This window comes from Pelobates fuscus, chromosome 1 (genome assembly GCF_036172605.1).
Source record: "Pelobates fuscus isolate aPelFus1 chromosome 1, aPelFus1.pri, whole genome shotgun sequence".
NCBI lineage: Eukaryota > Metazoa > Chordata > Amphibia > Anura > Pelobatidae > Pelobates > Pelobates fuscus.
The window spans coordinates 487,383,101-487,408,366 of record NC_086317.1 but is presented as its reverse complement, the minus strand read 5'-3'; the positions used below and the strand labels follow the sequence as shown (position 1 = coordinate 487,408,366).

The 25,266-nt window shown below is 45.3% G+C and overlaps 2 protein-coding genes across 3 annotated transcripts in view; one reads left to right on the top strand and one right to left on the bottom strand.

The window, feature by feature from the left end:
* Positions 1–25,266, bottom strand: part of CLPB (ClpB family mitochondrial disaggregase) — a 476,081-nt gene that overhangs the window by 180,858 nt on the left and 269,957 nt on the right. The gene's annotated exons all lie outside the window — the stretch shown is intronic.
* The window catches only part of INPPL1 (inositol polyphosphate phosphatase like 1), a 122,441-nt gene that overhangs the window by 63,603 nt on the left and 33,572 nt on the right, over positions 1–25,266 (top strand). For both annotated transcript variants that reach the window (XM_063432767.1, XM_063432776.1), the window contains 9 exons: positions 3,589–3,687; positions 7,660–7,804; positions 9,150–9,256; positions 11,052–11,154; positions 14,878–15,074; positions 16,094–16,211; positions 17,061–17,157; positions 23,996–24,134; positions 24,710–24,809. In XM_063432767.1, coding sequence (XP_063288837.1) covers positions 3,589–3,687; positions 7,660–7,804; positions 9,150–9,256; positions 11,052–11,154; positions 14,878–15,074; positions 16,094–16,211; positions 17,061–17,157; positions 23,996–24,134; positions 24,710–24,809 — 1,105 coding nt within the window. The remainder of the gene's footprint in view (positions 1–3,588; positions 3,688–7,659; positions 7,805–9,149; positions 9,257–11,051; positions 11,155–14,877; positions 15,075–16,093; positions 16,212–17,060; positions 17,158–23,995; positions 24,135–24,709; positions 24,810–25,266) is intronic.

Genomic DNA, 25,266 nt, shown 5'->3' with positions numbered 1-25,266 from the left:
TCTGGTGAAGATACACACTCACACTAATCGGGAAGTATCACACACGCTCACACACACACACACACACACACACACACACACACACACACACTCACACATGGTTTTTTTTTACATTTAGTTCCCCCAGCCTCCTTACCTGTGGGAGAGCTGAGGGGATTCCCTGGGGTCCAGTGGTGTCACCCAGCGGGCAGGCAGCCTGGCGGGCGCGCGAGGGAGCACTCTCCCCCTGAGTGCTTCCTATTCAGCTCCCTTGCGCGGCGCGCACTGATGACGTCATCTTCCGGCTCCGGTATCAGTGCGGTGCGCCAGCCGGGTGACAGCAGAGCCAGCCTCGGGGGGCCCTGAGGTGGCCGGCTCTTGGGCCCCCCAGGAGAAGAGGCTGGCCCAGTGGGTACATACCTGGGTCGCAGGGCGGCCGGGCCCCCTGGTGGGCCGGGCCCGGTCGCAGCCGCGACCCCGGTATGTACCCACTGCTTTGTCTTATGCGATCATTGTCTGTAGATGCTCAGAGACGTATTGTGATGTGTTGCAGACAGCAGGGGCCTGACACTTCCGTTCCATTAGCTCTCTGGAGTTAATGGAATCGGGAAGATAACCTCCCTGGCTGTCTGACTGAAAGTCATGGATATGTGTCTGCATTTCCTTAGGAACGTTCTGAATTCAAATAGAACTCAGCACTTTTAGAAACTGCAGCTAGGATAAGATGCTCCTGACATATATAGCTGGAGTGGAGTGTTCCTTTAAGTCTTTACTGATGAACTCACAGGGTAGTATAATGCATTGATTGTGGTGAAATTTACACACTAGATACTAAAAAGTGACACATTGATCCATAAACTCTGTGAAATGAAATTATTATAACATTGTATGTTCACAAAGGATCTGATATTTGACACATTGTACAAAATCAGTATGAAAGAGAAGTGAATTAGCGATGACCAAAATACCCACTTACTGAATCACTATTTGTAGAGGATGTCTTGGCCCTCGTTATTTTATTTATAGAGTTTTTAATACAGCCAAGGTTCAATAATAACTGTTCTATCATTAGATCAAGCATCATAGAATCGTCTGATCCAAATTAAAGGGACACTCCGGGCACCAAAACAACTTTAATGTTTTTGACAGATTTTAGCTTTATTAATATACAGTATTTTTGGCATGCTGAAATCGTATTAACCCCTTAAGGACACATGACATGTCTGACACGTCATTATTCCCTTTTATTCCAGAAGTTTGGTCCTTAAGGGGTTAATTTCGCCACCATAATAATACTGCCTCTTAGCCCACGCTCCTAATACCAGAAAGACTTCCTTATCGAAAGTATGTACAGACTCAGCCCCAACAGCCCTGAGTGAACGGCTTGTAATTCCCAACCTGGCTGCACACAGGCCGTGATATCCTTACTGGCACGGGTATTTACTAGTGAATTTAGGGTCCCTAAGGCCAGTAATGTCAAAATAGCCAGACCAGAAAAAATGATCTCTAATTCAGCTTTGCTTAAATTTCAGCTAATTTGGCCTTAACTTTTCTTTGAATTCTCGTTTTAGTGAAAACCGTGCATTTCTCTCCTTTTAATGCCGGTTGCTTTGTTGTTCAGACCATTCAGTACTGTCAGTAGTTGAGCTGTGTACATACCTTTTGCAAGGCAGTTTTGTGAATGGGGAATCATTGATTGGCTTAGTGTCAGCTGACCGCTCGCAGCCAATCGGCGGCACTCTGCCGTTACTGAAAGTGACATTTTACCGGAAGCCACGGTTGGGGGGAGCTGTAATCACCGCTGGAGGCGACTTTGGAGTGAAACCATTCGAGAACGGTTTAACCTCTGGAAGTAATAGTCCGGGGGCCTCCTGGCACCATAACAACTTCATTTAGATGAAGTTGTTTTGGTGCCTGGAGTGTTCCTTTAAGAAAAACAAATTAGGGGGAGAGGGATGTAAGAACAGATGACCTTCCATTTTAAAAGACAATTTATTCTGATGTAAGATTACATTTTCAGATTCTTTAAATCCTTACTCTTTTCTTTTAGTCTCTTCACATAGTAAAAGAGGTTTAAATTGTATTACTTTCTATTTGCTTCAGCCTTCCATAACTACTGCATTCAAGATAGTTAAAAACTCCACATGTTTATTAACCTGTCACACGGGAGCTGTTTGTACGGTCCTGTTTATTAACGTGTCACACGGGAGCTGTTTGTACGGTCCTGTTTATTAACGTGTCACACGGGAGCTGTTTGTACGGTCCTGTTTATTAACGTGTCACACGGGAGCTGTTTGTACGGTCCTGTTTATTAACGTGTCACACGGGAGCTGTTTGTACGGTCCTGTTTATTAACGTGTCACACGGGAGCTGTTTGTACGGTCCTGTTTATTAACGTGTCACACGGGAGCTGTTTGTACGGTCCTGTTTATTAACCTGTCACACGGGAGCTGTTTGTACGGTCCTGTTTATTAACGTGTCACACGGGAGCTGTTTGTACGGTCCTGTTTATTAACGTGTCACACGGGAGCTGTTTGTACGGTCCTGTTTATTAACGTGTCACACGGGAGCTGTTTGTACGGTCCTGTTTATTAACCTGTCACACGGGAGCTGTTTGTACGGTCCTGTTTATTAACGTGTCACACGGGAGCTGTTTGTACGGTCCTGTTTATTAACGTGTCACACGGGAGCTGTTTGTACGGTCCTGTTTATTAACGTGTCACACGGGAGCTGTTTGTACGGTCCTGTTTATTAACGTGTCACACGGGAGCTGTTTGTACGGTCCTGTTTATTAACGTGTCACACGGGAGCTGTTTGTACGGTCCTGTTTATTAACGTGTCACACGGGAGCTGTTTGTACGGTCCTGTTTATTAACGTGTCACACGGGAGCTGTTTGTACGGTCCTGTTTATTAACGTGTCACACGGGAGCTGTTTGTACGGTCCTGTTTATTAACCTGTCACACGGGAGCTGTTTGTACGGTCCTGTTTATTAACGTGTCACACGGGAGCTGTTTGTACGGTCCTGTTTATTAACGTGTCACACGGGAGCTGTTTGTACGGTCCTGTTTATTAACGTGTCACACGGGAGCTGTTTGTACGGTCCTGTTTATTAACCTGTCACACGGGAGCTGTTTGTACGGTCCTGTTTATTAACGTGTCACACGGGAGCTGTTTGTACGGTCCTGTTTATTAACGTGTCACACGGGAGCTGTTTGTACGGTCCTGTTTATTAACGTGTCACACGGGAGCTGTTTGTACGGTCCTGTTTATTAACGTGTCACACGGGAGCTGTTTGTACGGTCCTGTTTATTAATGTGTCACACGGGAGCTGTTTGTACGGTCCTGTTTATTAATGTGTCACACGGGAGCTGTTTGTACGGTCCTGTTTATTAACGTGTCACACGGGAGCTGTTTGTACGGTCCTGTTTATTAACGTGTCACACGGGAGCGGTTTGTACGGTCCTGTTTATTAATGTATATATATATATATATAATATGTCATTCTTTTCAATGTTCTCTTATAATGCATTTTCTTGATATGATAAACTCTCCATTCTCTTCTTCCCATAACCTCCCCCCCCCCCCCCCCCCCCCCCTCTCTCCCCAGGCCCTGAAGGCGCTGCAGGAGATGAGCAATTCAGCCCAATCAGCGCCGATCCCGCAGTCCTGCCGAAAGACCAAGAGTATCCCAGTGCAGATGTTTGAGGTGAGTGAGCCTCCTGTAATACTGTTTTACCAGTAGGTGGCGATATAGGTTACATCATTTTTCCAGTTTTGCTATTTTGACCTTAAATTATAAATTCACTTTGAATTCCCAATCTAGTGAATAACCCTAATTATAAGCAATAATGCTTCTGTTCTGCGGGAGCTCACTGGGATGTTAACCATACTCTGCTTTAAGTGAATCGCCTGCCCAATGTCCATATTCCCATCACAGAATGCCCGGTCACCTTTATAAATGGGCTGCTGGTGGGGGATGGAGGGAGCTCACTGGGATGTTAACCGTACTCTGCTTTAAGTGAATCGCCTGCCCAATGTCCATATTCCTATCACAGAATGCCCGGTCACCTTTATAAATGGGCTGCCTGAGGGGGATGGAGGGAGCTCACTGGGATGTTAACCGTACTCTGCTTTAAGTGAATCGCCTGCCCAATGTCCATATTCCCATCACAGAATGCCTGGTCACCTTTATAAATGGGCTGCTGGAGGGGGATGGAGGGAGCTCACTGGGATGTTAACCGTACTCTGCTTTAAGTGAATCGCCTGCCCAATGTCCAGATTCCCATCGCAGAATGCCCGGTCACCTTTATAAATGGGCTGCTGGAGGGGGATGGAGGGAGCTCACTGGGATGTTAACCATACTCTGCTTTAAGTGAATCGCCTGCCCAATGTCCAGATTCCCATCGCAGAATGCCCGGTCACCTTTATAAATGGGCTGCTGGAGGGGGATGGAGGGAGCTCACTGGGATGTTAACCGTACTCTGCTTTAAGTGAATCGCCTGCCCAATGTCCATATTCCCATCACAGAATGCCTGGTCACCTTTATAAATGGGCTGCTGGAGGGGGATGGAGGGAGCTCACTGGGATGTTAACCGTACTCTGCTTTAAGTGAATCGCCTGCCCAATGTCCAGATTCCCATCGCAGAATGCCCGGTCACCTTTATAAATGGGCTGCTGGAGGGGGATGGAGGGAGCTCACTGGGATGTTAACCGTACTCTGCTTTAAGTGAATCGCCTGCCCAATGTCCATATTCCCATCACAGAATGCCTGGTCACCTTTATAAATGGGCTGCTGGAGGGGGATGGAGGGAGCTCACTGGGATGTCAACCGTACTCTGCTTTAAGTGAATCGCCTGCCCAATGTCCAGATTCCCATCGCAGAATGCCCGGTCACCTTTATAAATGGGCTGCTGGAGGGGGATGGAGGGAGCTCACTGGGATGTTAACCATACTCTGCTTTAAGTGAATCGCCTGCCCAATGTCCAGATTCCCATCGCAGAATGCCCGGTCACCTTTATAAATGGGCTGCTGGAGGGGGATGGAGGGAGCTCACTGGGATGTTAACCATACTCTGCTTTAAGTGAATCGCCTGCCCAATGTCCATATTCCCATCACAGAATCCCTGGTCACCTTTATAAATGGGCTGCTGGGGGGGGGGGGGGGAGGGAGCTCACTGGGATGTTAACCGTACTCTGCTTTAAGTGAATCGCCTGCCCAATGTCCATATTCCCATCACAGAATGCCTGGTCACCTTTATAAATGGGCTGCTGGTGGGGGATGGAGGGAGCTCACTGGGATGTTAACCATACTCTGCTTTAAGTGAATCGCCTGCCCAATGTCCATATTCCCATCGCAGAATGCCCGGTCACCTTTATAAATGGGCTGCTGGAGGGGGATGGAGGGAACTCACTGGGATGTTAACCATACTCTGCTTTAAGTGAATCGCCTGCCCAATGTCCATATTCCCATCGCAGAATGCCCGGTCACCTTTATAAATGGGCTGCTGGAGGGGGATGGAGGGAGCTCACTGGGATGTTAACCATACTCTGCTTTAAGTGAATCGCCTGCCCAATGTCCAGATTCCCATCGCAGAATGCCCGGTCACCTTTATAAATGGGCTGCTGGAGGGGGATGGAGGGAGCTCACTGGGATGTTAACCATACTCTGCTTTAAGTGAATCGCCTGCCCAATGTCCATATTCCCATCACAGAATCCCTGGTCACCTTTATAAATGGGCTGCTGGGGGGGGGGGGGGGGGGAGGGAGCTCACTGGGATGTTAACCGTACTCTGCTTTAAGTGAATCGCCTGCCCAATGTCCATATTCCCATCACAGAATGCCTGGTCACCTTTATAAATGGGCTGCTGGTGGGGGATGGAGGGAGCTCACTGGGATGTTAACCATACTCTGCTTTAAGTGAATCGCCTGCCCAATGTCCATATTCCCATCGCAGAATGCCCGGTCACCTTTATAAATGGGCTGCTGGAGGGGGATGGAGGGAGCTCACTGGGATGTTAACCGTACTCTGCTTTAAGTGAATCGCCTGCCCAATGTCCATATTCCCATCGCAGAATGCCCGGTCACCTTTATAAATGGGCTGCTGGAGGGGGATGGAGGGAGCTCACTGGGATGTTAACCATACTCTGCTTTAAGTGAATCGCCTGCCCAATGTCCATATTCCCATCACAGAATGCCTGGTCACCTTTATAAATGGGCTGCTGGAGGGGGATGGAGGGAACTCACTGGGATGTTAACCATACTCTGCTTTAAGTGAATCGCCTGCCCAATGTCCATATTCCCATCGCAGAATGCCCGGTCACCTTTATAAATGGGCTGCTGGAGGGGGATGGAGGGAGCTCACTGGGATGTTAACCGTACTCTGCTTTAAGTGAATCGCCTGCCCAATGTCCATATTCCCATCGCAGAATGCCCGGTCACCTTTATAAATGGGCTGCTGGAGGGGGATGGAGGGAGCTCACTGGGATGTTAACCATACTCTGCTTTAAGTGAATCGCCTGCCCAATGTCCATATTCCCATCACAGAATCCCTGGTCACCTTTATAAATGGGCTGCTGGGGGGGGGGGGGGGGGGGGAGGGAGCTCACTGGGATGTTAACCGTACTCTGCTTTAAGTGAATCGCCTGCCCAATGTCCATATTCCCATCGCAGAATGCCCGGTCACCTTTATAAATGGGCTGCTGGAGGGGGATGGAGGGAGCTCACTGGGATGTTAACCGTACTCTGCTTTAAGTGAATCGCCTGCCCAATGTCCATATTCCCATCGCAGAATGCCCGGTCACCTTTATAAATGGGCTGCTGGAGGGGGATGGAGGGAGCTCACTGGGATGTTAACCATACTCTGCTTTAAGTGAATCGCCTGCCCAATGTCCATATTCCCATCACAGAATGCCTGGTCACCTTTATAAATGGGCTGCTGGTGGGGGATGGAGGGAGCTCACTGGGATGTTAACCATACTCTGCTTTAAGTGAATCGCCTGCCCAATGTCCATATTCCCATCACAGAATGCCTGGTCACCTTTATAAATGGGCTGCTGGGGGGGGGGGGGGGGAGGGAGCTCACTGGGATGTTAACCGTACTCTGCTTTAAGTGAATCGCCTGCCCAATGTCCATATTCCCATCACAGAATGCCTGGTCACCTTTATAAATGGGCTGCTGGTGGGGGATGGAGGGAGCTCACTGGGATGTTAACCATACTCTGCTTTAAGTGAATCGCCTGCCCAATGTCCATATTCCCATCGCAGAATGCCCGGTCACCTTTATAAATGGGCTGCTGGAGGGGGATGGAGGGAACTCACTGGGATGTTAACCATACTCTGCTTTAAGTGAATCGCCTGCCCAATGTCCATATTCCCATCGCAGAATGCCCGGTCACCTTTATAAATGGGCTGCTGGAGGGGGATGGAGGGAGCTCACTGGGATGTTAACCATACTCTGCTTTAAGTGAATCGCCTGCCCAATGTCCATATTCCCATCGCAGAATGCCCGGTCACCTTTATAAATGGGCTGCTGGAGGGGGATGGAGGGAGCTCACTGGGATGTTAACCGGGATGTCACTGGGATGTTAAAAACAATTTATTTGTCTAAAGTGCATGTTAGAAATAGCCCAAACGTTTTTAAGTACCGGAGGACAGTCCCATTGAGTCTCTTTATATTCTAGGTAAAGCTGGACATGGCAGATCTAACCAAGATCGTGAAATCGCAGAAATACACGTTAAGTGTAGACGTAGAGGGAGGAAAACTTGCCGTGATGAAAAAAGTGAAGGATTCTCAGGAGGATTGGAACACGTTTCCCCACGATAAAAGTAAGACATCACGAATACACCATTTTATCTGCCAACATTTCAAAAACTCTGATCTGCAATCATAAATCTACCTTATTTACAAAAATGAGTGTCAATCTGGAGGTTATTGTTTATTTAACAGAAACAGAGGATAGGCATGGTGATGGCAGAGAGGTATAAACATTTAAAATTGTTCTGCCCTTTAAAATTGTAATAAAGATGAGCTGGTTCTTTTTTTTTTTAAAGGGACACTGTAGTCACCAGAACAACTACAGCTTATTGAATTTGTTCTGGTGAGTAGAATCACTACCTTCAGGGTTTTTGTCTTTTCTGAGAAAATGCAGTGTTTACATTACAGCCTAGTGATAACTTCACTGGCCACTCCTCAGATAGCGGTTAGAGATCCTTCCTGGGTCATGGCTGCCTAAAATGCATCCAAACATTCAGTATCTCCTCCCTCTGCATGCAGACACTGAACTTTCCTTATAGAGGAAATTCATCTCTATGAGGAGATGCTGATTGGCCAGGGCTGTGTTTGAATCATGCTGGCTCTGCCCCTGATCTGCCTCCTTGTCAGTCTCAGCCAATCCTATGGAGAAGCACTGTGATTGGATCAGGCCACCACTTCTGATGATGTCAGCAGACTGCTTGTTTTTTTTAAGACAAACAGCATGCAGATCTATGGCTTCTGGCTGGAATACAGTAAGATTTTGCTATATTTATGGAGGGATGAGGGGCCCAGGGGGGCTAGATGGTGGTTTTAACACTATAGGGTCAGGAATACATGTTTGTGTTCCTGACCCTACAGTGATCCTTTAACCCCTTAAGGACCAAACTTCTGGAATAAAAGGGAATCATGACATGTCACACATGTCATGTGTCGTTAAGGGGTTAAAGGAACACTATAGGTTCCAGAACACAAACATGTATTCTTGACCCTATAGTGTTAAAACCACCATCTCCATTAGCACTCACTTCCCACCGCAAGCCCCGCACTAGGATGAGACCTGTCACTAGGGGGCTGTTACAGAACCCCCTCCCTCCCCAGTAGGTGTAAGGCTCACTGCTTGCTATTCATAGATACTCGATTGAATAATCACACGCCGAGCTCTGCTACAGCAAATAGATACTTCTCTCACAAAGAGATGTATTGAGAAACGTTCCCTCTACACATGGATTTTGTATCCCCTTGTATCTTAATGTCTGATGAATGTTTTCTATCAGTCCTACTCCGTACATGTCGCATCTCTTTTTCCTTTCCTGAATCGTTCCTGGACTTGGTTCTGTGTTCCTTGTGTAGATGGCCGTGTTGTTTTATGTGATAAATCATGGTTTAATGTCTGCTTTCTCTATTCTTATCACCCAGTCCGACAGCTGATAAAGTCCCAGCGTGTGCCCTACAAACTGGGCATTGTGTTTGAGAAAGAAAAGGATAAGACCCAGCGGAAAGACTTCATCTTTGTCAGTGCCAGGGTAAGACACGTTGTGGGTGGGATGTTATATGCTGATTCTAGGACCGCCTCATTATAATGAAGATCTGAACCAAAACAAAACTTGGCATGTGCGCGATGTGCTTGTTCCACCATTATTTAGCACCCATACACATTATATATTGGGGGGGTCTTAAGGACAGGAAGGGCCTACGCTTTATATCCTATATGTATACCTCACATGTTAAACATTGGGGCCTATAATAAACTTTACACATCAAGTCCAACTAAAGAAAAATAATTCAAAATGATTCATGCATCAACCCTGATTGGTAAATGCCTCCTATGTCTGAGGACTAAACTTATTTGTGGTAGTTTACACTAACACTATATCCCCCTCACCATACCACGATGCTTACACTAACTCTACGCATATACCTTAACCTTATACCCTATTCCTGCATTAAGCCTTACCTTATATTAACATTAACCCGATCCATGTCATATCAGCAGAGAGATTTCCAGGACAAGACAGTATTCTGTGACTGCCATCTACTGGTTACAACCTGAGGGTCTCTTTTGGCCAGTTTGCATCCCAAGACTCACCACGTTGAGTGCAATCGCTCTCCCACATGGATTTGAGTAGATTCACTGTGAGCGCTGCATACAGTTCTCACCAGCTGACGAAGGGAAGCCCCTAGGATTGATTGATACCTTGGTCTCCTTGGCGTGTACAGGAATTTAACCCTGCTTACACCAGAACATTAACATGCCATCACATTCTATCAGCGTCAAAGCCCAGACTTTGTAGGACGTAATGACACGTCCTTAGGACAATAAGTTATTAATTAAATGTGAAACAATGATTTACTACAGTCCAACTAGCTTTCTGTGTCGTAAATAAGACCTTACATCTTCGGTTACGCTCTTTGTGTTTGGTTGGTCTCGATCTTTCCTAGGGTACACGCTGTATGCTTGGTTTATCTCTCTGTGCTTAGCTTATCGTGTGCTCAGTTGAGTTTTAGTTTTTTTTTAGTTTTGTCCTCTGTTCCTGATTGCGCTATGTTTCTGTGGTTCTTTTCTCTGTTCCTGATTGCACTGTCTGTGGTTACATGGTTACATAGCTGAAAAAAGACATGCGTCCATCAAGTTCAGCCTTCCTCACATTTGTTTTTGCTGTTGATCCAAAAGAAGGCAAAAAAACTGTTTGAAGTTCTTTTCTCTGTTCCTGACTGCGCTATGTGTCTCTTGTTCTTTTCTCTGTTTCTGATTGCACTAAATGTCTGATTCTTTTTTCTGTTCCTCATTGTGCTATGTGTCTGTGGTTATTTTTTCTGTTCCTCATTGTGCTATGTGTCTGTGGTTCTTTTCTCTGTTCCTGATTGCGCTATGTGTCTGTGGTTCTTTTCTCTGTTCCTGATGGCGCTATGTGTCTGTGGTTCTTTTCTCTGTTCCTGATGGCGCTATGTGTCTCTTGTTCATTTCTCTGTTTCTGATTGTGCTATGTGTCTGTGGTTACATAGTTCCATAGCTGAAAAAAGACGTGTCCATCAAGTTCAGCCTTCCTCGCATTTGTTTTTGCTGTTGATCCAAAAGAAGGCAAAAAAAACACAGTTTGAAGTTCTTTTCTCTGTTCCTGACTGCGCTATGTGTCTGTGCTTATTTTCTCTGTTCCTGATTGCACTATACGTCTGTTGTTCTTTTCTCTGTTCCTGATTGCACTATATGTCTGTGGTTCTCTTCTCTGTTCCTGAGCACAGTTTGTTTGGACACTCTGCTCTCTCAGCCGGTTACCATGGGCTAGATAGACCAATTTTATGCCTATCTCTCCCCATCAGAAACGAGAAGCTTTCTGCCAACTGCTGCAACTAATGAAGAATAAACACTCAAACCAGGACGAACCGGACATGATTTCTGTCTTCATTGGGACGTGGAATATGGGTGAGATTGTGCAGCTTGATTTGAAATTGACACATTGAGCGGTCATTTAACATGGAGGGGGAGCATGATCAACACTACAAACAGTCACGGCTTGTTACAATGATGTAAACTGTAACGGACCGTTTCGCTCACAAGAGGATAAAAACCGTTTAGGCGATAATCCCCTTCCAGATAGACAAGCAGCTACTGCAATCACCAATCTCCCGAACTGTAAACTGCACGAATTCACCAACTCCCGAACAAGAGACACACGAACACTGGAAGCAGCCGAACAGGAAAACCATACAAAAGGGTTACACTCCTGGCAGTCAGCATACAATCCAATTCCCCCAATAACTAGACGACACTTAGTTTTGAGGGTTAAGCAGAATCTCATTTACTGGGGCTACCTGCCCGGCTTTTATGCAGGATTCCCACCTGTGGACACTCCCCTAGGGGACCAGATGGGAAACTGGGAAACATATAGGACATGGACCAATCACAGACATACACCCTTAAACAATCCCACAATGCATCACAATCCCTCCTCCCTGGCCTGGAGATAATTGGAGAAGTTCTCCAATTATCTCCAAGGACAGAGGCTAAACTCCATTACCCACATGGCAGACAAAAGGACAGTAAAAGACACAAAATTACCCACTGACACCTTTAGTACACAAAACACATACATGCAACGTATCCCCAGATAGCTTAGATCTGAGCGCACATTATTACCGAATGGCGCTCCGATCACATACATATAGTTCAATCGCCATGGAGCCAAAGTCTTTCACATAGTCTTTTGTTACACGAATAGGCTCCATGGCATGGCTATCTGGGGTGAGGCTGTTCATACGGTCAAACTACCGAATGAACAGCCAGTCGGTTCCACTACCGAATGCCGAGGTGAGGAGGCTGGAGGCTGGCGGCTGAGCGGTGTTCGCGCAATAAAGTGTCCGTTTTCAGTTCCATAGTTTGAGCGCTGAACACCGCTGGCCGTTCGGGAGTTAAAATGGCCGCTGCCACGTGTTCGGCAAGCAAACAAAGGCCACCCAGCGTTTATCAATTAAGCTGCGGTTAACCGCAGCTTCTGGGCGGTCAATTGACGGCACACTCCAGCTCCTAGGTGGTCCCTCGTACGGTAGTTTGTTCGGTAGCTGGAATCTACCGAACACCCCGGCAGAAAGGCACGAACAAGCCTTTCTGCAGGGAAAATAAAAGCTTTAACCTGCAGGGCCATAGTCCAAAGGGAGCAGGCGAGCAACCAGGCACCTCCAGTGCACAGTGGCGAGGTTGGTTTCGCCACATAAACATAACGATAACTAAACAGCATGTACTTACTTGAAATAAGATTGTCTGCATCACCTCAGGGGCATTCCTAGAGCATTTGACACCCGGGGCGGATCTTGTGCTTGGTACCCCCTCGCGCCCCCCCCCCCCCCCAAAAAAAAAAAAAACCTTTGTGCTGCCCCCTTCTACAAAACTCCCGCAACCCCCTTCCACAAATCCCCTGCTTATCCCCCCTTATAAAAACTCCTGTCCCAATACAAAACCCCTGCCCCCTTCTACAAAATCCCTGCAGCCCCACACACACATTTATGTCAGGGTGGCGGTCCGGTGCCCGGGACCCAGACACTGTCGGGGCGGCGGTGCAGGACCGGGACCCAGTATGCCTGATGTTCAGAGTAGGAGTCACAGCGTGGAGGTGGATTAGCAGGGTCTGGTGCAGAGTAACCGCACGCCCCCTGGTGTTGAGCACCAGCGTTTGTGCAGCCACATACCAAGACCCTGAATCAGCTTCAGCTGATACCAGGAACTAGGAGCATGGAAATTAGCAGACCTCCCAGGAGCTGAATAGGGAGGCTCTGCAGCAAGATTGTATCCAGTACTAGAAACAAGACCAAACATGAAAACAAGACAGAACTAATAGAACCCAGAACCAGAGAAGGATAGTAAGCTAAACCCAGAACATATACACAAGACATGAGGAAAACATGAACATAACATGGGCATGACTGGACAGGACTGTACATGGACTGGGGATACAAACTAAAACAAGACAAGATAACATAGGCAAAACAAGAGGAGAAATAACTAAGTACTACATATGGAAATCATGGGGATTTAGTCACACTATATGATCATACATTGCATAAGCCTGCCAACAACGCCAATGTACCCCATATCTGGCAGGACCTACACTGCCTAATGTATGCTAAAACAACCAAAATACATATATAGCACTTACCTGCAAGAAAGGGCAGAAGCCTTGAGGAGCTGCCTGCAGGAACACTGAAACAGAGTGAATGATGGAAAACAAACGGGTGTGGCAACATAAAACAAACATTTAAAGGAAACCTGGAGACTGGGAAATCCAGGGACGAACTATAGGAATGAACCCAGAAATCCCAGCATAAAGAAAACCAGACACAGGAAAACTAAGCAAGAATAGCAAAAAAGAGTACTGAATACCAGAAGCCAAAGCCAGACATCTCCACAGAACAGAGCAGGATGTGACAATTTAGAGGCAGACAGTCACACACACAGTTACAGGCATACAGTCACACACAGTTACAGGCAGACAGTCATATACATTGACACACACACAGCAGCAGCAGACAGTCACATGCACACAGTCACAGACAGTCACACAGACGGTTACAGGCAACATCAAAAAGTCACAGACAGACAGTCACACATACATAATCACATGCAGTCACACACACAGTTATAGGCAGACAGTTACACACACAGTCAGTTACAGGTAGTCACACACAGTCCTAGCCAGACAGTCACGCAAACAGTTACAGACAGGCAGTAACATATACAGTCACTCACACATACAATCGCAGGCAGAGAGTTACAAACACACACACACAGTTACAGGCAGACAGTTACACACACACACACAGTTACAGGCAGACAGTTACACACACAGTTACAGGCAGACAGTCACACACACATACAAAGTTACAGGCAGACAGTTACACAGTTACAGGCGGACAGTCTCTCTCACACACACACACATACATACACACAAAGTTACACACATAGTTACTGGCAGACAGTCACACACACACACAGTTACAGGCAGACACACATACGGACACACTGTCACACACACAGACACACACTCTTACTTACAGACAGTGGACTGGAGGAGGACTGGATTCCCTGAAGCCTGTGGAGAAGCAGACATTCCATCTTGCTGCACCTCCTAACAGCAGCAGGTAAGGGCCATATTAAGCCCCGCCCCCGCTGTCGGTTTGACTCCGCACCCGATTTTGCTTAGCTTCGCCACCACTTTACCTCCGTGCGGCCAGTTCAGCTGCTCTTTGCATGTGTGAGCTGTTCTGGCCGCCCGGCACCCTAACTACCATGGAGCACTGTGCGGCCGTACAGCTCACACAGCCCCCAGACCAGGGTCATGGCATCCCCCCTCCCCCTTAGTACGCCACTGCAGCACCTATTGTAGAACACTTTATTCAGAGTGGGTAAAAGTAATCGATGGGGCTAATCTGGATTACCAGGTGATAGGCTCATATAATTCCCATTATTATCAAAAACAACTGTGTTACATTTACACAAAAAGACAGAAAACATTGTCCTAATATTTGTTGCAGGGGCTTTGAGAGAGAGAGAGTGCTTTCTGTAAAATTCAGTGGATTCTTCGTAAAGTTTCTGATTAAATTCTAAAAGCTGAAACCTTGGTAAATGGTTTTGGTACAACCTTTCCAATTACAGGAAGTGTCCCACCTCAGAAAAACATCTCTTCGTGGTTCAGTTCGAGGGGCCTTGGTAAAACCCTGGACGAGATGACAGTCACGATCCCACATGATATCTACGTGTTTGGGACCCAGGAAAACTCTGTAGCAGACAAGGAGTGGGTGGACATCCTGCGAGGGGTGCTTAAAGAGTTTACCGAGGTGGAATATCGACCGGTAAGTGCTTTACAGAAAAACGTTTTGCTATCTCATCAGTAACCTTACAATATCAGCGGATTTTCACATGATATGTAGATAAGTTTGATTATTCTGTGAAATACAATGTTGCGACCGTAAAAAATAACCAGTAAACTCTTTACATTATTGCTACATATTGTATTACGAATAACTGGCGGACCTTTCAAGGACTTAGACAAATAATTGTCAGAAAGGTCAATGTGGAAAATATGGTGAATGATGAGGAAATTAATTATTGTTTTATTTTATTCATTTGATACTAATAGTGAGGTAGAGATTGGGCTTATTAGGACATAAATGGAGGGATAATGATTAGCATAGTTTTTGAGAGGTAAAGTTTCTGGTTGTTAACGGCGGTAAAGTTTCTGGTTGTTAACGGCGGTAAAGTTTCTGGTTGTTAACGGCGGTAAAGTTTCTGGTTGTTAACGGAGGTAACGTTTCTGGTTGTTAACGGCGGTAAAGTTTCTGGTAGTAAACAGAGGTAAAGTTTCTGGTTGTAAACGGAGGTAAAGTTTCTGGTTGTAAACGGAGGTAAAGTTTCTGGTTGTAAACGGAGGTAAAGTTTCTGGTTGTAAACGGAGGTAAAGTTTCTGGTTGTAAACGGCGGTAAAGTTTCTGGTTGTAAACGGAGGTAAAGTTTCTGGATGTAAACGGAGGTAAAGTTTCTGGTTGTAAACGGAGGTAAAGTTTCTGGATGTTAACGGAGGTAAAGTTTCTGGTTGTTAACGGAGGTAACGTTTCTGGTTGTTAACGGCGGTAAAGTTTCTGGTTGTAAACGGAGGTAAAGTTTCTGGTTGTAAACGGAGGTAAAGTTTCTGGTTGTAAACGGAGGTAAAGTTTCTGGTAATAAAGTTACAAATTACAAATCCAATGAAGGTATTAAAATCCTCATGCAGTGATCAAGGATTGTGTGTTACATATAATTTAGAGGGCTGGCCTTGTTTCTGTGATTAAACCTTGCGTGTGCTTACTATGAGCTGAATTGTATCTGCCAATAGATCGCCGTGCAGTCCTTGTGGAATATTAAAATTGCGGTGCTCGTTCGGCCTGAACATGAGAACCGGATCAGTCATATCAGTACGTCCAGTGTGAAGACGGGGATTGCCAACACTTTGGGTAAGAATTGTTGTTAAACAGAAGGCTGCATGTAAGCAGATAGCGACCCCCTTGTTAATAAGGATTAATGTAAAACTGCATTACAAGACATGATAAACACACCTAGTCACTGACATAGACCTGCTAACACAGAGTTAGACACTGGTACTCACAGGCAAGGTTACAAACACAGGAATTCACACACCAGACAATATGCACACAGTGACAGATACAGACACTGACAGACTCACAACCAGGGACAGGCACAGGCTTCCACTTGCACACAGTGACAGGCACAGGCAGACGCACACACATGGACAGACCCACACACAGTACAGACACAGGCAGTCACACTCACACTGTCACAGACACAGGCGCCAATGCACATAGTAACAGATACAGGCAGACACACATACAGTGATAAACAGGCAGAAGCACAGACTCGCAATCAGTAGCACACACAGGCAGTCATACTCACACAATGGCAGACACAGGCAGTCACATCTACACAATTAGACACCGGCACAGACGCCCACAGAAATCGATACAGGCAGTCACAGACGCACACAGAAATCGATACAGGCAGTCACACACACACACATACGGTGATAGACACAGACAGATGCATAGACGTACATATAGTAAAAGACACAGGCAGTCACATTCACACAGTGACAGACACAGGCAGTCACGCACACACAATGGCAACAAACAGGACAAGTGCTGCACTGTAACAGCACAACAAGCAATTATAATTATTTTTGTAAATCTTTTTTTACAATTGTAGTACAAAGTAAGAAATATGTTAAACATTGCCATTTTTGGCTTACATAATACATTTTTATGGATTATTTTTCACTTTTTTTGCAGGGAATAAAGGTGCAGTTGGAATATCTTTCATGTTTAATGGGACCTCGTTTGGGTTTGTGAACTGTCACCTGACTTCAGGCAATGAAAAGACAGCACGGTGAGCAGGGTGTCTCATTAGACAGCCCAGGGCAGAGTTACAGTCCATTACCCGCAGTGTCTAGTAAACAAAGTACAAAGAAAGATTCCGAAAAGATTTCATTTCTAAGAGAATGTTCCCAGGTCCGGGCTCTGCCACTGGGAATAGAGGGTTTATTTCTGAGGATGTGGTTATTGTTATTTAATATAAGGGATGTGTTGTTATAATGATCCGGAGAGACAGGCAGATATTTACAATGTTAAAGGGACACTCTGAGCACAATCGGATTGAAGAGCATTGATTGGGTTTTGCTGTATTTAAAAGCTGCGATGGATAAAGAAGGCATATATTGATTGGATAGTGATTGGCCAGGGGATAATTGGCAGCTCACACTGATTTGCCATTGGCTCCTCTCAGAAGGAATATAAATTATCTGGATACCCTGGTCCTTCAAGAGCTGTGGTACAGACAGAATATTTTTAAATTAAATCTTGGAAAATATCTGGTTACATACACCCAGGGTATGCACCCAGTTCACCAAATGGACAGGCCAGGGCTTAACCCTAGTAAAAAGAAACGCAATATCAGAGTATTGCTACCTGGAGTAAAAAGACACCCCTATCGTTTACCAGTGAAAGCTAACGGAATCTACCCAGAATATAAGGTGTAGTAATAATAAATAAACACTGGGTGGCACTAGATAAAAGGACTTTATTAGAACTGGCCAGATGTGCCAGCAGTGCTCATAAAAATTAACCTACGGGTCCTAGAGACAATACCATGTACGTGCTTGCGTCCTAGTGTGATTTAATATATAGTATCTCTCCTCAACCTACGGGGTCCTAGAGACAATACCATGTACGTGCTTGCGCCCTAGTGTGATTTAATATATAGTATCTCTCCTGAACCTACGGGGTCCTAGAGACAATACCATGTACGTGCTTGTGTCCTAGTGTGATTTAATATATAGTATCTCTCCTCAACCTACGGGGTCCTAGAGACAATACCATGTACGTGCTTGCGTCCTAGTGTGATTTAATATATAGTATCTCTCCTGAACCTACTGGGTCCTAGAGACAATACCATGTACGTGCTTGTGTCCTAGTGTGATTTAATATATAGTATCTCTCCTGAACCTACGGGGTCCTAGAGACAATACTATGTACGTGCTTGTGTCCTAGTGTGATTTAATATATAGTATCTCTCCTGAACCTACGGGGTCCTAGAGACAATACCATGTACGTGCTTGTGTCCTAGTGTGATTTAATATATAGTATCTCTCCTGAACCTACGGGGTCCTAGAGACAATACTATGTACGTGCTTGTGTCCTAGTGTGATTTAATATATAGTATCTCTCCTGAACCTACGGGGTCCTAGAGACAATACCATGTACGTGCTTGTGTCCTAGTGTGATTTAATATATAGTATCTCTCCTGAACCTACGGGGTCCTAGAGACAATACCATGTACGTGCTTGTGTCCTAGTGTGATTTAATATATAGTATCTCTCCTGAACCTACGGGGTCCTAGAGACAATACCATGTACGTTCTTGCGTCCTAGTGTGATTTAATATATAGTATCTCTCCTGAACCTACGGGGTCCTAGAGACAATACCATGTACGTGCTTGTGTCCTAGTGTGATTTAATATATAGTATCTCTCCTGAACCTACGGAGTCCTAGAGACAATACCATGTACGTGCTTGCGTCCTAGTGTGATTTAATATATAGTATCTCTCCTGAACCTACGGGGTCCTAGAGACAATACCATGTACATGCTTGCGTCCTAGTGTGATTTAATATATAGTATCTCTCCTGAACCTACGGGGTCCTAGAGACAATACCATGTACGTGCTTGCGTCCTAGTGTGATTTAATATATAGTATCTTTCCTGAACCTACGGGTCCTAGAGACAATACCATGTACGTGCTTGTGTCCTAGTGTGATTTAATATATAGTATCTCTCCTGAACCTACGGGTCCTAGAGACAATACCATGTACGTGCTTGTGTCCTAGTGTGATTTAATATATAGTATCTCTCCTGAACCTACGGGGTCCTAGAGACAATACCATGTACGTGCTTGCGTCCTAGTGTGATTTAATATATAGTATCTCTACTGAACCTACGGGGTCCTAGAGACAATACCATGTACGTGCTTGCGTCCTAGTGTGATTTAATATATAGTATCTCTCCTGAACCTACGGGTCCTAGAGACAATACCATGTACGTGCTTGTGTCCTAGTGTGATTTAATATATAGTATCTCTCCTGAACCTACGGGGTCCTAGAGACAATACCATGTACGTGCTTGTGTCCTAGTGTGATTTAATATATAGTATCTCTCCTGAACCTACGGGTCCTAGAGACAATACCATGTACGTGCTTGTGTCCTAGTGTGATTTAATATATAGTATCTCTCCTGAACCTACGGGGTCCTAGAGACAATACCATGTACGTGCTTGTGTCCTAGTGTGATTTAATATATAGTATCTCTCCTGAACCTACGGGGTCCTAGAGACAATACCATGTACGTGCTTGTGTCCTAGTGTGATTTAATATATAGTATCTCTCCTGAACCTACGGGGTCCTAGAGACAATACCATGTACGTGCTTGCGTCCTAGTGTGATTTAATATATAGTATCTCTCCTCAACCTACGGGGTCCTAGAGACAATACCATGTACGTGCTTGCGTCCTAGTGTGATTTAATATATAGTATCTCTCCTCAACCTACGGGGTCCTAGAGACAATACCATGTACGTGCTTGCGTCCTAGTGTGATTTAATATATAGTATCTCTCCTGAACCTACGGGGTCCTAGAGACAATACCATGTACGTGCTTGTGTCCTAGTGTGATTTAATATATAGTATCTCTCCTGAACCTACGGGGTCCTAGAGACAATACCATGTACGTGCTTGTGTCCTAGTGTGATTTAATATGTAGTATCTCTCCTGAACCTACGGGGTCCTAGAGACAATACCATGTACGTGCTTGCGTCCTAGTGTGATTTAATATATAGTATCTCTCCTGAACCTACGGGGTCCTAGAGACAATACCATGTACGTGCTTGTGTCCTAGTGTGATTTAATATATAGTATCTCTCCTCAACCTACGGGGTCCTAGAGACAATACCATGTACGTGCTTGCGTCCTAGTGTGATTTAATATATAGTATCTCTCCTGAACCTACGGGTCCTAGAGACAATACCATGTACGTGCTTGTGTCCTAGTGTGATTTAATATGTAGTATCTCTCCTGAACCTACGGGGTCCTAGAGACAATACCATGTACGTGCTTGTGTCCTAGTGTGATTTAATATATAGTATCTCTCCTCAACCTACGGGGTCCTAGAGACAATACCATGTACGTGCTTGCATCCTAGTGTGATTTAATATATAGTATCTCTCCTGAACCTACGGGTCCTAGAGACAATACCATGTACGTGCTTGTGTCCTAGTGTGATTTAATATATAGTATCTCTCCTGAACCTACGGGGTCCTAGAGACAATACCATGTACGTGCTTGCGTCCTAGTGTGATTTAATATATAGTATCTCTCCTGAACCTACGGGGTCCTAGAGACAATACCATGTACGTGCTTGTGTCCTAGTGTGATTTAATATGTAGTATCTCTCCTCAACCTACGGGGTCCTAGAGACAATACCATGTACGTGCTTGCGTCCTAGTATGATTTAATATATAGTATCTCTCCTCAACCTACGGGGTCCTAGAGACAATACCATGTACGTGCTTGCATCCTAGTGTGATTTAATATATAGTATCTCTCCTGAACCTACGGGTCCTAGAGACAATACCATGTACGTGCTTGTGTCCTAGTGTGGTTTAATATATAGTATCTCTCCTGAACCTACGGGGTCCTAGAGACAATACCAGGGGCGGGCTGGGCCGGGGGGCAGGGTGGCAATTGCCCCCCAGGCCGCCCTAAATCCAGGGCTGCCCACATCCAAAAAAAAAAAAAAAAAGTTCCCCCCAGTGGCTGAACTACCGGGTCGGAGCTGCGTCCAGGCCCATCACACCAGGGGGCCTGGCTGCTCTGTACACCCCTGCTGGCAGGACTGCCTCCCCTTGCAAAACTGCTATTTAGTATATTGCTAATTCGGCAATATACTAAATAGCAATTACCCTAGCTCACTGATTGGCTGATTGGCCAGTAACCTCAGTAACGGGCAGAGTGGGGTGCAGATGGAGGTCCCGCTGCATTCATTGTTTGGGTGTCCCGCGGAGGCACACCGGAACTCAATGCCTACCCTCACCTCTTCCTGGGCGGAGTTCTGGCAGAGCTGCCTCCATATCCTGCCTGCAGGGCCCCTCCCTCAGTTCCCAGGATGCCAGCACTTAGACAGCACAGGGGAGCACAGAGCAAGACCAGCAGCCCTTAGGCCCCCAAGAGATCCCTGTCCCAGCTGGCAGCAGTGGCACACAGGATCAAGGTGAGTGAAATACTCTACCTCACCTCTCCCTGCACACATAGGAGGCTGTCTCTTCCTGGCTCTACTTCTTTCTGTGTGTCTCACTTCCTTTCTGTCTCTCAAGTTTTTTAACTGTCTTAGGCTCTCCTTTCCTTGTATCACTCTCTGTCTCTCTATAGCTTTCTAGCTGTCTCTAGATCTCCTTTCCTTGTGTCACTCTCTGTCTCTCTAGTTTTCTAGCTGTCTCAGTCTCTCCTTTCCTTGTGTTACTCTGTCTCTCTCTAGCTGTCTCTGGCTCTCCTTTCCTTGTGTCACTCTCTGTCTCTCTATGGTTTTCTAGCTGTCTCTGGCTCTCCTTTCCTTGTGTCACTCTCTGTCTCTCTATGGTTTTCTAGCTGTCTCAGTCTCTCCTTTCCTTGTGTCACTCTCTGTCTCTCCATCTCTTTACATGTGTAGCTCTGTCTCCCTTTGGCTCTCTGTCTCGGTCTCTCCCTCCCTATCTGTCTTCTCTGCACTCTATCTTCCTCTCTGTTTCTTTGTCTCTCTCTCAAACAGCCACAAATACAATCACACTCAGCCAGCTCTCACACCCACACAATCACACTCATCCAACTACACACATACATGTAACACTCACCCAGCAACAGTACAATCACACAAAGAAACCATACACATGTCAACCATGTGTATTGCTTAGTGGGGAGTGACGAGGAGTGAAAATATGCACCAGGTAGAGTGACAAGGGGGCCCTACTTTAATTCTTGCACAGGGGCCCAGTGGTCCCCAGTTATGCCCATCGTTGCCCCCCATGGGCCCGCGGTACTGGTACTGTGGTTGAACTGGGGCCCACACACTAAGGGGGACCACCGAGTGACCCATACACAGCAAGAAGAGCTAGACCCCAACTCCCAAGCACCCTAGCCAGCACACTGGACCTCAGGAAAGGTACCAGCAAAGGTAGGAAACTGTCTTTAAAAGTGTAAAGGGTGTGTGTGTCAGTATGTCTGTGTCTGTGTGTGTGTGTGTGTGTCAGTAGGTCTGTGTGTGTGTGTCAGTAGGTCTGTGTGTGTGTGTGTGTCAGTAGGTCTGTGTGTGTGTGTGTGTGTGTCAGTAGGTCTGTGTGTGTGTGTGTGTGTGTGTGTGTCAGTAGGTCTGTGTGTGTGTGCAAGTATGTCTGTGTGTGTGTGTGCAAGTATGTCTGTGTGTGTGTGTGCAAGTATGTATGTCTCTGTGTGTGTGCCAGTTTGTCTGTGTCTGTGTGAGTTAGTATGCCTGTAACTGTGTTTCTGTCAGTGAGTGTGCGTGTGCCTGTCAGTGAGTTTGTTAGTGTGTGTCAAATCAGCAAGTGTGTGTGCCTGTCAGTGAGTGTGTCTGTTTAGGTGACTGCCCCCCCTTTCAATCACATGGGAAACGTGTTTTTACTCTCCTCTTGTTGCGATTGGGCCACTTGACTGGATTTGCCCCCCAGGCCTAACGCTGCCAGCCCTCCCCTGGACAATACCATGTACGTGCTTGCGTCCTAGTGTGATTTAATATATAGTATCTCTCCTGAACCTACGGGGTCCTAGAGACAATACCATGTACGTGCTTGCGTCCTAGTGTGATTTAATATATAGTATCTCTCCTGAACCTACGGGGTCCTAGAGACAATACCATGTACGTGCTTGCGTCATAGTGTGATTTAATATATAGTATCTCTCCTGAACCTACGGGGTCCTAAAGACAATACCATGTACGTGCTTGTGTCCTAGTGTGATTTAATATGTAGTATCTCTCCTGAACCTATCCTGTCTAGCTAGTTTTATTAAGAGAGAGGGTCTTGTTTTACCCTGTTGGTCTAAGTGTCCCCCTCCGGTCTCGCTGGGTAAGGAGAGACACTGCAGGCCTTTTCTGGACAGGTTTGCTGAGTGCCCTTTTCAATCTAGTGTTTATTCTACGTTCTCTAGGATCCCCCCGAGTTTAATTCATATGAGCACTGCTGGGACGTCTGGCCAGTTCTAATAAAGAATAAAGCCGTTGTATCTAGTGCCACCCAGTGTTTATTTATTATTACTACATCTTATATTTTGGGTAGATTCAGTTAGCTTTCACTGGTTAACGATAGGGGTGTCTTTTTACTCCAGGTAGCAATACTCTGATATTGCGTTTCTTTTCACAGTCAGAATATTGTCTTCCTGTTCAGTCTCAGATTAAATCAGAATTATCTGGATATCCTGGCTCTTAGTTACATAGTGACATCAAGTTCAGCCTTGCTCACCTTTGATTTTTGCTGTTGGTCCAAAAGAAGGAAAAAACCCCAATCTGAAGCGCATCCAATTGTGCAACTAAGTAGGAATAAATTCTTTCTTGACCCCAGAATGGCAGTCAGATCTCTCATTGGATCAAGGAGCCATAGGATGAATAAACACAATATATTCTTTTAATGTTCTCAGACGGAATCAGAATTATCTGGATATACTGCGGCTGCTTTCACTGGGGGATAAACAGCTCAACTCATTTGATATCTCCCTCCGCTTCACACATCTCTTTTGGTTCGGAGATCTCAACTACCGGCTGGATATGGATGTGCAGGTAACCTCTAGACCGCTGCAATGCTTGTGATCTGAGCAATAGTAACAGTCACAGTATTGCTCAGGCATGTCAACCAAATTCCAGATTGAGACTACATGATAACTGCATGATATTAAGCTCATATTCTAGTTTTCCAGAGTCCCAGCTCAGTCGTTTGTGGTGAGCTGTGTTTATTGATATTCATTTATCAAATATTTTACCAGGAAAGATACATTGAGAAATGTCCTGGGCCCACAGACATTGCATTGTTACAATAGGCTACAATATAATATGACAAATATACATACAGTGATATCAATATCTATCTATCTATTTATCTATCATTCTATCTATATATTACAATTCATTCAGTGATATTAATATATATATATTAATACAGTGATGTCAATATCTATCTATCATTCTATCTATATATTACAATTCATTCAGTGATATTAATATATATATCAAAACAGTGATATCAATATCTATCATTCTATCTATATATTCCAATTCATTCAGTGATATTAATAAATATATATCAATACAGTGATGTCCATATGCAGACATACATTTACCTCCTTTTTTGGTTTTAGGAGATCCTGAATTTTATCAGCCGCAAGGAGTTTGAGCCGTTGCTGAAAGTCGACCAATTAAATCTGGAGAAAGAGAAGAACAAAATCTTCCTGCGTTTTAGTAAGTCTCACTCCGTCTGTGCCCTATACAGAGAGCGGTATGATTTCACTATACAGAGAGCGGTATGATTTCACTATACAGAGAGCGGTATGATTTCACTATACAGAGAGCGGTATGATTTCACTATACAGAGAGCGGTATGATTTCACTATACAGAGAGCGGTATGATTTCACTATACGGAGAGCGGTATGATTTCACTATACGGAGAGCGGTATGATTTCACTATACGGAGAGCGGTATGATTTCGCTAAACAGAGAGCGGTATGATTTCACTATACAGAGAGCGTTATGATTTCACTATACGGAGAGCGGGCAGTGTGTGATAACACTATACAGAGAGCGGTATGATTTCACTATACGAAGAGCGGTATGATTTCACTATACAGAGAGCGGTATGATTTCACTATACAGAGAGCGGTATGATTTCACTATACAGAGAGCGGTATGATTTCACTA